Raw genomic sequence first — 11,413 nt, 5'->3', positions numbered from 1 at the left:
TACAGTGGTGATATTCAGCGGGTTCGCACAGGTTCGGCCGAACCCGTTGTTAACATTTTCAAAGTTTTCCGAACCTTGTTAAACACATGTAACATTTCTCAATGGTTTTGATTCTTTTAAAAATATTAAAATATACGTATTATTCTCTGTAACACTACTAAACTAGAGCCTTCCGATGCACCATTTGAGCGAAAAAAAATTGTTAAGGAAAAATTTTCTGTTAGCGAACCCTTTGTTAAATATTTCGAATGTCATCACTGCTTATATGTAATGATTATATCAAAATTCCTGCCACACAATGATATCACTCACAATATCATAAAAGATGCTAACTGGACAATGAAGGAAAATATAATTTTATTTAATCAGGATTAAAATTTATGACAAAAATGAAAGTAAAATTAAAATAATGTTTGAAATCTACATAAATTTCAAAAACCTTAAAATTATAAAATTTAATCTCTTTTTCTGCAATTGTTTCTATTTTGTACAACTGAGAAAAAGTTAATCAAATTGCATTTATGCTTCTATAAATACATTTTATTTTAAGAACTTTGTTTTGTTTAGACAAACTTAACTTTTAAACTGATTATTCATATAAATATCTACATGTATATATATAATTTTTCTATTTTCTTTAATTTGTTATATACAGTAGAATCTTGTTTTAATCGATCATGGAATAACGGATTTTTTCTAGGTACCTCCGTTTAGCAGATCTCTTACTTGGAATAATGGATTTTTTCTACCTCAATCTATTGTAAACTTTGTGCTTTTTCAATGTTTAGTTCATATTTGGGTTATTTGTTTCTAGAAATTTTTAGAGTTTGATGATGCACTTGTTACATTTGGGATAAGTACAATTGAAGAATTGTACAAAGAGAGTCAGCTGGCAGATACAATTAAGGAGGATCCAATTAGTTAACATTCATTCACTGGTCCAAGTGTAGTGCCAAAATTTAGCGAGGCCATACAGTATTTCCAGGTCACGAAGACCTTTATGATGAGTTTCAGCATAAACAAACAGGCTGTACTGTGCATGACATTGCTAATATCAAGTGATGTATTCAATAGATAGAAAAGCAGGATCAAAAGAAACCAAGATGGATGAGTTTTTTTAACAAACTGTAAAGTCAAGCAAAGTACTAATGAGCATATGTAATTTGCCTTTTTATGTTTACAATATGTACAGTTTTCGTCAGTTTTGTTGTACACGCGTATGGCAAAATATACAATCATATATTGCATAATATACATGTACATTACAAACATATGTGTTTCTATAGGATAAAGAATGAAGATCTCAAGAGACTGAATAATTTCAAGTTCTGGTATTTCCTATATATGTACAGTGGTTAAAAAATGAAAATTTTTTGAATAACGGATATTTTCCTGAGTGTGCAGGAAATCCATTGTTCATAACATAATGGATTTGCGGAACAACAGATGATTTTCGGTGTCTGAGCAATATGTTAAAAACAGATTCTTCTGTATATTTAAAAAAATGAGAAACAAGTTACTATCTGAAGTTTTTACCAAACAATCCATTATAACCCAGCTCCTATTTTTAACTAAATATAAAACACCTTACCACTGGGGTAGTTAAATCACTTTACTAAATGCTTTTCAACTTTATTTATGAGCCCTAGCCAGGTAAATAGTGTTTGAATTCATAAATTTTTTATCAAATTTCATTCAACTGTTCTAATACATTGAGAAGTTAAAATTAATTTGTTTTATCTGAGAATAAATAATTACTTCCATAGATTTAACTAAAAAAATTAACACTCACTTTACTTTCTTTTTTCTTCTCATCAGCATCTAAATCTTTATCTTTTTCTCTGATTTCTTCAGGTGTACTTGCTAATTTTGTCTTATCTTGATTTTCATCTCCCAAATAGTTTCTTGTAGGAGGACCTGAAAGAGTGTGGCGCTTGCTTTCGTCCGGTCTTTCTTCAGGAAAGGAACGATTCCTGGTGTAGCCGAGGGCTGGGAGGGCAACAGAAATTCCCCAGGAACGAAGGGAGGGTTAGGACTACACAAAGGGTACTATACATGCTATGGATTACATGCATAATTATTATAAAGCAATTATAACTTGAATTAACAAACACTAAAGCCTTACTTTAATGTATCATGCAATATAAAAAAAGTTAAAATTACACTTATTCAAGCAATATTTAACAGAAATGCAGAATAATTGTGCAATTTACAATATAAAATATTGATAACAAAATCATTATAATTTTGCAAAACAGAACTGCAATAAAAAAATAACTAAGAAATTAGTGCAAATTATATTACACATAATTTTTTGTTTTAGATTATGTAAACTATTAAATTTCAGTATCTTAATACTCTCACATAAATAAAACTATGTGATTCAAATACTATTTGATTCATATGAAATATAAATGAATATGATTTAGCATTAGGATGACAATATCAGATTTTACTTGCAAAATAAAAATCTCTTATAAGCAATTTTAAGTAACAGCAAAATTATTGTACAGTTTTTACCATTAATTTACAAAATGCAATGAAAGCAGTTTATTAAGTTTATAAGTTTTAAGTCAAGTCCATTTAACAAAGCAAAGCATCAGATAAGAAAGCAGTTCACTTAAGAGAGCACTCTCCCACATTTCCAATTTTCTCTCCTATGTTTTACACTAGTGGATCTCCCATTAACAGATCACAGATAGCCAAGCAGTCCCATTTAAATGAGTGCTGCATCAGTGGCAATTTTAGAGTAGCAGTCCACATAAAGGAAGCATTAGTCTAAGAAATACACCGTAAGATTAAAAACAGATCTTTATAGGTCTTTACCTATAAAGGTCTGTTTTTAATCTTATGGTGTATCACCATGCAGAACACATGATGACAAGACTTTCTACACTAAGGTTTGATGAAATCAGATCATTGGTTCAAGTTGATTGTCCATTCACTAGAAAACTGACTAATCAAAAGATTTATCACAAAATCATAATGAACGTACATTGGTTTTATTGGACACATGTATGAGAAGCAATTGCATATTAAAAAGATATTATAAAATATATATGAACAAACAGCACAGATCACATATATGTGTTCATCTCAAGGAACAAGAAGTGATTAGCATCCAGATTTTTGAGGTCATGTGATCTTACTTTAAGGTGGTCTTTGGTCTTGTACTTGTTTGTTTTTATATGCAGGAAAGAGTATACAGAAGTTTTGGAACAAGGATATTCACATCTTTTCAGCTAGGCCTCCTACTGTATTTTTGGGAATAAATAAAAGTAGAATAATATGAATAAAAGATAAAACTGATGATATAACAAGGGAAACTAATTTGTAAGTACTGTACAGTAAAATGGCAATAATGAATTTTAACATTTCCAAGTATGAGTTACATAGAGTTCCTAAGATATGAAAAAGTGAAGAGAATCAAATGAGATGAAAATCAAGTGTTCTAAACATTCAGTAGCAAAAGTTGCCATATTTTTTGCAAGCCAAAGTGGGGCACTTTTCACTTTGCCAATTTCAGATATTGTATATCTGATTCCATCAACACTTCTCAATGGCTTAAACTATTTTGCACCCTACAATCAACAACTTTACTCTTGTTGACTTGTAGTCAACAAGAATAAGGTTGTTACACAAGATATCTGGGAGAGGAGAGGATAATCAATTTTCTCTCTTCAAATCAGCATCAATTCAAAAATTTATTAACATGTTTAATTTTTAAACCTCCATTGACCCAGGTGCACTGTTTCTGATGACTTTATATTAACAATTAACTACAATGGACACCAGAGCAGATTAAATTTCAGGATATATAGGATAGTATAAAAACTTTTTGTAGTATTCTGTATATCCTGAAATGAGACAATTTAAAATTTACAGCTGTGACAATTTTAAATTCAAATTGTCTCATGAGTCACCTCCATCCAATTGCTTCATAACAGATGATATATTACACTTAAACACATATATTGCACAATCTTTCACTGATGAATGAATTTTTCACATAGGATCTGATCACTGTATGATTGCTTCATATAGTTTCTCACACAAGTTCTCAGTAGCAGAAGCATCAGAATTATATTTCACCAGAAACATCATCTTCAATGTTACAGTTGAATTTTCTTCTTTGTCCATGTAGTTTTCACATGAGAGATCCTTTCAGTGAATGCATGTCTCAGCCTTAGTAAGTGATATCTCTGAAGCTGCCAAATGGCAGCTTCAGAGGTATCACTTACTACTATATTATGATTTTGAAGGTAAGAGGCTTTTGATGCCTCCTATCTTCATGAAGAACAGTTGTTATACCATTCTCCTAAAGTGGAACATTTGTGCATCCACCAAGTATTTGGGAATGGTGGGACATGAAACTCAAATGCAGGAGTAACCCACCTAAATTAGAACATATGACCATATTATAAGAGTCAGTTACCCCATCATTTTAAATGGGAAAAATTATAATGCATTATATTGTCAACCCAAAAAACTCTCAATTTTCAAAATATAACTAAAAGAAATGTAATACATACTTATAAGTTACAAACTATTATATTGGGATATAAAATGCTTAATACATTGCTTTCTGATCACTAAACATTTAATATAGATATGAAATAATTTCTTTGTATGCAATATACAATCTGCATGCTGCACTGCAGTTATATTTATGATAAGGCATACTAAACAGTACATAGCAATATAGATTTATTTTAAAAACTGCAAATAAAATTGTACAATAAAAAATACTTGAATAACAGAAAATCACTTGAGTACTGTTAGATAATATCATGAAAGGGTTTAAGGCTTTCTGCTACAGAAGATGTCAGTATGATATGTCACTATAATACCTCTTTCAGCACTAGCTTTACCTAAGATGCATATTTCACTTAACACTTGGATGCTTCTCAAAATGTTAGAAATCACATATAATGTTCTAACCAATTGAATTTGAAATGTAACTTGAAATTTTCCTGCATATTGTTTTGAAAAGATGTAATCAGTTTTTGAGATGTAAACATGCATTTCTCTCATATAAACGTTTGTTAAAAGAAGTGTTGAGAGATATATATATACTGTACATTCTACAGATCTTGAGTTTCTAGTTTACAAAGATTCTACACATTCACTATCAATAAAAAAACTGATTTCCTTACCAACATACCAAATTTTTGTATAATCATATGTATGTAAAAAAATGACAAAGAAATTTTTTCTGTTCTGTTTTTTTCCCCAAAGAAATAGATTATGATGCTCGGTTTGAACCAATAAAAAATTAATATACAGAATAATAATATATTTTATTCATTGGTTTTGAATTATTTAAAGTGTGTAATAAATGATAAAAACATACTTTCTTTACAAACAAAAAAATTTTCTAAATGATAATATTCTTATATTTTACTGTTTGAAATGAGCATTTTGAAGATTCTGAGTAAGTTAACATATTTTCAATATTCACTCTCATAAGCAATACTAAACAATTTAAGCTTAAATTTTTATTTTTTTAAAAATCTTGCACACTTTAACTGTCGATGTCTATTTGTTATTAAAAAAACACTTAACAAATAAATAGACATCTAAAAGCTAATATGTATAAAGATTATTATTTTAAAAATTGGATCAAGAAAGAGTGAATTAATTTTGAATAATAAATAAGAACTAGAATAAGAGGAAAAAAATGTCACATTTTAAAAATGTTTTCTGTTAGTATAGAAAAATAGAGAAAAAAATATTATACAAAAATATATGGAGGAGGTCCAGAACAAAATGTTACCTTTCCATGTTGGAAAAATTTAATTTTTTATTGGATCATATTATATTTGCTAAAATCTAGAAATGCACCCCAAAATATAACCAAAATTCACTTCATAATACTTTAATACTTAATAATAATATACATTATATAATTTAAGATATCAGATTTTACCTTTTCCTGATAAAAGGATTATGGTGGAAATGTCCCTTTTTGGTCTGGATTTCCTCATTATAATTAGATAATCAGCCAACCATTTCACACATTTGAAAATTATAACTGCTTTTTGTTTATTAAAATTAATTAATCAGCCCATCAATCACTCAATTATTCAGTGATTGGTTTTTAAATTCAAATTATAAGTTCAACATATATTACAATAAAAAATGATGTAAAGGAAAATAAAAAATGATTTTCATTACAATTCAAACCCATAATGTTGATAAAAAATATAAATTCTGGAACTAGTGAATGTGGAAAAATATTTAGAAAAAAGATTAAATGATTCTCTTGGCTGATTAAATGAATAAAACTGTATTTAGAATGGTAATAAGAAAAATTGTTTTTACAGTTTTAAAAATACATAAATGATATCAAAGTAGATAGAACTGCAAAATGAACATAATTTTATAATTTAAAATAATCAAGCAATCAAGTACTTAAAATAATCATTTTAGATTGGTAATTAGATTTAAAAAATTTGAAGAGTTACATGAATATAGTTTTTGATGTAATTCAGCCACAAATAGACAAAGTTGGAGTCTGATCAAAGAATGAAGAGCTATCAGCTTTGAAGCAAGTACCAGTATTAAAATTTTAGTAACATGTAGATCAAGTCAAAATGTTTATAATTAAGTTTTACTTTGATGCAAATCAACAATTTGTTCAAAACAGTATATTGAAAACAGTACCAAAACTCATCAGATGTTACAATATATCAATTAAATCTATTTAATTCTTTATTACCATATTTTACAGCATATAAGATATAAGATTTTTCTTTTAATAAAAGTTACATGTGATTTTCCTTAGGTTAATGAATTCCCGTAACAGCTTTCTGGAAGCCACAGCTAACCTCTATCTAGTCCAACTCTTAAATAGAAATGTTAATAATAATATGTTTAATTAAACAATGTTACTTGTTTTTGCTGTAGTTAAGCAGCTTTTGCAGCTAATTCATGTACAATACATTAATGGTAATGACTTCTTTTAAACTCCTCTTTTTTTTTTACCTGATAAACAAAACAGTACATTTTAATTTTACTTTTTTCAAACAGAATATAGTAAAAAAAAATGTGCCAAGTGCTAATGGCTTAAAAACACTAAATACTTTTTCCATAAGTATTCTGTGCTAAAATGGAGTGCATCTTATATGCTATAAAATACAGTATATTATAAAGGATATACAGATTAAGACAGGTATTTGATATTGAGTTTAATTTTAATGCATGATGTTTATAATGTGAAATTCTTTAAGGTTTTGTAAAAAATCAATATGACAGAATTGAAAGATGGCTTCTATATTTATTTAACCATAAAATCTATGTTAGTGATTACTTATTTGTTTCTTGTTGATGCACAAGTTGATAACTTATGTTGTTTTTCCAGTATTACTTCTATCTTTTGTTAGAGGTTTCTTAGTTCAGAAGCTAATTTTAATATCATTAACTTTAATGCTTAAGTGACAAAGCATTTTCTAAGGAAAATTATTTCTATCATACTTTCAAAAATAAATAAATCACCACTACCCAAAATTAGTCATTCATGTGTATAGGTTGAATATTTGGTATTTCTAATTTACTTATCAATATGAAACATTATTGTTATCAATAGCAGATTATATTATAACAGATCTGTAATGAACTCAACTCATTTTAACATCTTTTTGTTAGTGTAAGCCATCTCAATAACATTTAAATCCATAAAAGCCATATAAATTAAAGTATTTTCCATTAGAAAATAAAAGTATGCCAACTAATATTGTTTTCCATCTGTTGAGTAATTGTTTCATTTTGTTTCTATTTGCAATGTATTATCAAAATTTAATCTGAATACAGTATATTGCATATTAACTCAACACAAAAAATTAAAAAATACTATATTTGAGTATTAAAACAAACACTTTTAATAGTCAAAAACAATACTTTTCCTTATTTTTTCCTCTTCATTTTTAATACTTTGTCTTTAAAAATAATGTAAAGATATCTGATATGTTACAATATTCTTAAATACCTGAATATTTCTAATACTAATATCTTATCTCTTGTTGTCAGGTGGAAAAAAAATTTTAGTTTCTTTAGTACCATTTTTCTCTTTGACTTATTTTTTGTTTTAAGAATTATTTATAGTAGTTCTCTTTTTAATTATATTTTTAATTGCTCTACATAAATTTTCTTCTAAATGATAATGTATTTATTGAATTTTACATTTTCTAACAGTATCATAATATATCTATTTTGCTAAAGTACTCTGTTAATAACATTGAAATACATCATTGAATTTGTATACTATGTATTCTAAGATGCAGTAAAAAATATATATGTTTAAAATTTTCTTAGCAAAAAGTGATAAAGAAATAAGATTTTGTATTATTATATATTATATTATGATGATGATATATTATATTGTCATAAACAGGATTGTATAATATTTGGAAAAAAATCCATGAAAGACTTAATGAAAAGAAAAGTTTATTCTTTGTATTTTTTTCTTTTTGGATTTACAAAAATAAAAAAAAACTATCTTTTGTTCTTTTAAATTTGTACAACTTTATAAATTTAATTAAAATTTTTTCTGAAAAGTTATTTATAAATTATTAAAATATTTGGTTTTATAAATGAAAAATTAAAATGTGAAATAAAAAAAAATCTCAACTAAGTGACATATTATTGTTTCAAAATGAGATAAACACACACACATATATATAAATTATATAGATTAATAAATAATTTGTACTGATTCATTCNACCGTAGTGGGGGCGGCAGGGGCGGCCCGCCCCGGGCGGCACTTTTCAGGGGGCGGCAAAATTTCACAATAAATAATAATAATATCTTGTAAAAATTTGAAACATTCTAATCTATACTTGCATCGCGCCTACGATAGTGCTATCGTCCGGACAGTCTGGGAATCGGCTCGCCATCCGGGTAAACTAGTAAAGTTTTCATCCGAGAAAATCCTGCGAAACGTGTTGATCTTTCTTATTTTTATTTTTTATCTTTTTCTTTTTTTGCGTGTACGATTCATTCGCGTTCATATACACCACTAATATCCAATAGAACTATTTTAAACAGGTCGCTGCACTACCACCGAATTTTTCATTGCTTGTTCTGTGACAATACTGAATTTTGGTATTTTAAATTGAAATACCTAAATAAGGGGGAAGGCGAAAATTTCCTCCGCCCCGGGCGGCTGACACCCACGGTACGCCACTGGTTTGTTCCTACCGATTTTTTTGAAATTTTGACACTACGTTGTATTCGAATATGCACGTGTTTTTATATAATATACATGTCGAAATTCTCCCCACTAGGAGGAGACGGTTAGGATTAAGGCTTACCGTAAAGAACTCTGCTTCTATTATGCTATTTTTGATGCAGTTTTTTGCGTTTTTGATTGCGTTTTAATAAGATACGTCAACAGAATATACACTAAAAAGGGATTTTTCGTTATTCCCCCACGGGGGACAGGACAAGATTAAGGCTTACCGTGAAGAACATGGCTTCTATTATACTAAACTATTTTAGATGCGGTTTTTTGAGTTTTTGATTGCATTTTAATAGGGTACGTCAAGAGAATGTACACCAAGAAAGGATTTTTCGAAAAATTTCCCCCATGGGGAAAGTGTTATACATTTATAATAGATACATTTTGAGCCACAGCAATGCGTGGCCAGGTACAGATAGTGGAATATAAACTACTTGTTAATGTTTTCCAATACCAGAAATATTGGCATAAAATTGAGAGATAGAATGTTCTAATAAATTTAATATAACAAATTATTAAACTACAACGTATGAATTTTTAAAACACCAAGAAAAGCAATGAAAGCCATAAATGATAGTGAATAGTGTAGTCTGAATCAGTCATATTAATAATATGATTTAGATAAGATTATTGTAAAGTGTGTCTGTCTTACAAAATATATTGCTCAACAAAATTACAGGATAATACAATATATAACAAATGATTAAACATGAGTTTTTTGGATACTACTGGACTAACTCTGAGGTTTGTGGATTGTTTATCTCATATTCCTTTTGCCCAGTTCTGACTTTGAAGAATTATTATACAACTATCTAATATTTTTTGAAGTCAATTATGTAAGAAATAGTTCAACAATAATAAAATTTGTTTGTTATAGAAAACTAATTCTTTCTCCCTCTTGATTTATCTAATGTGTATAACCAACAAAAAATGTTAGAACAAAAATAAGACCCTCACATAACTCGCCTCACTGTATAATCTCTCTCTGAGTGCAGCCATTGCTCTACAGGAGTGAATTCCTAACTGCAATTTAAAATTAGTGCATAATCCACTCTATTAAATAATCTGTACCCCTTCAAATTCTTGTTTAAATATATATAGTAACCCATGAAATATATGCAAGAAAATAAGGTAATTCACTGTGATTTACATGTTTTTACTTTGTATATTAATGTTATCTTAAAAGTGCAAAGGCAGTCCATCTTCTGTGCCTGTGCTGAATTTCAGTAATCCTATACCTCCAGAATATAAATCATTTGGCTGTTGTTGGAGTCACTGCATCACGAATTCTCTGACTTCAGTATTCTGAATGAATCTCCTGTCTCCTACGACTTCTTTCAAAGGACTAAACAGTTGATAATTGTACAATGATGGATTTGGACTGACATCAGCCAAAAGATTTCTAATTAAATAACTTCAATTTGTAATCTGAGTACTTTGTGTTTTAATTGTTCCAATTTGAATATTCAAACAGGTGAAGACATCAGAATTCAAACACTTAAGACACTAAAGTACTAAGATTAAAATTTTAAGTTACTTAATTATATTATTTCTAATCCACACAACTAATTATTATGTAACAAAAGATTTCTATTTTGTAGGCATAGCATCATTGCCAAAACAATGGGAGAATTATTAGTGTGTGGAGGGGGAGTAACTACAGAAAGAAACAAATTGGAACTATGCAGTATATACAGTTCTATTACTCCCTTCAAATTCTGAATTATTACTGAAATTCCAGACAGAAGTTAAACTGTCCTCATAATTAAATATAACAACAAAAAATGAATCTTATAAAAATGAAAGTAATTTACAATATGTTCAATAAAATGGAATAAAAAAACACATTCTTACAAAATTGACTGCTGACTCAATAAATCAAAATAAGTTATAATTATTATTTATATATTAAAAAAATTAAACATATATACAGAAAATGTGCTATGTAGATAACTTTCAGTTGAAATTTCTATGAAAATTTTTTCATGCATCATATGTAAAGTTTTGCTTTAAATTATCTTACATTAATTAGAAATATCCTCTCAATTTAATATATTTGCGTAAAATAAATTGGAAAATTGTTATATTAGTGGTCACAATCTACAGTAAATAACAACCATTCTCTAGTCTAGAAAGAAATACAGGTGAAAAATATTTTAATTAAAAAGTAATAT

General features: G+C 28.0%; 1 protein-coding gene across 1 annotated transcript in view; it reads right to left on the bottom strand.

Moving 5' to 3' along the window:
- LOC111614074 (band 4.1-like protein 1) overlaps positions 1 to 11,413 on the bottom strand; it is a gene marked incomplete at its 5' end in the record, with an annotated part of 35,713 nt that overhangs the window by 2,033 nt on the left and 22,267 nt on the right. Inside the window, one exon of the mRNA XM_023355453.1 lies at positions 1,793 to 1,989. Coding sequence (XP_023211221.1) covers positions 1,793 to 1,989 — 197 coding nt within the window. The remainder of the gene's footprint in view (positions 1 to 1,792; positions 1,990 to 11,413) is intronic.

This window comes from Centruroides sculpturatus, unplaced genomic scaffold (assembly GCF_000671375.1).
Source record: "Centruroides sculpturatus isolate CEXI.00-Female unplaced genomic scaffold, Cexi_2.0 scaffold1983, whole genome shotgun sequence".
Classification (NCBI taxonomy): Eukaryota; Metazoa; Arthropoda; class Arachnida; order Scorpiones; family Buthidae; genus Centruroides; species Centruroides sculpturatus.
This window is presented reverse-complemented; position numbering and strand designations above follow the sequence as displayed.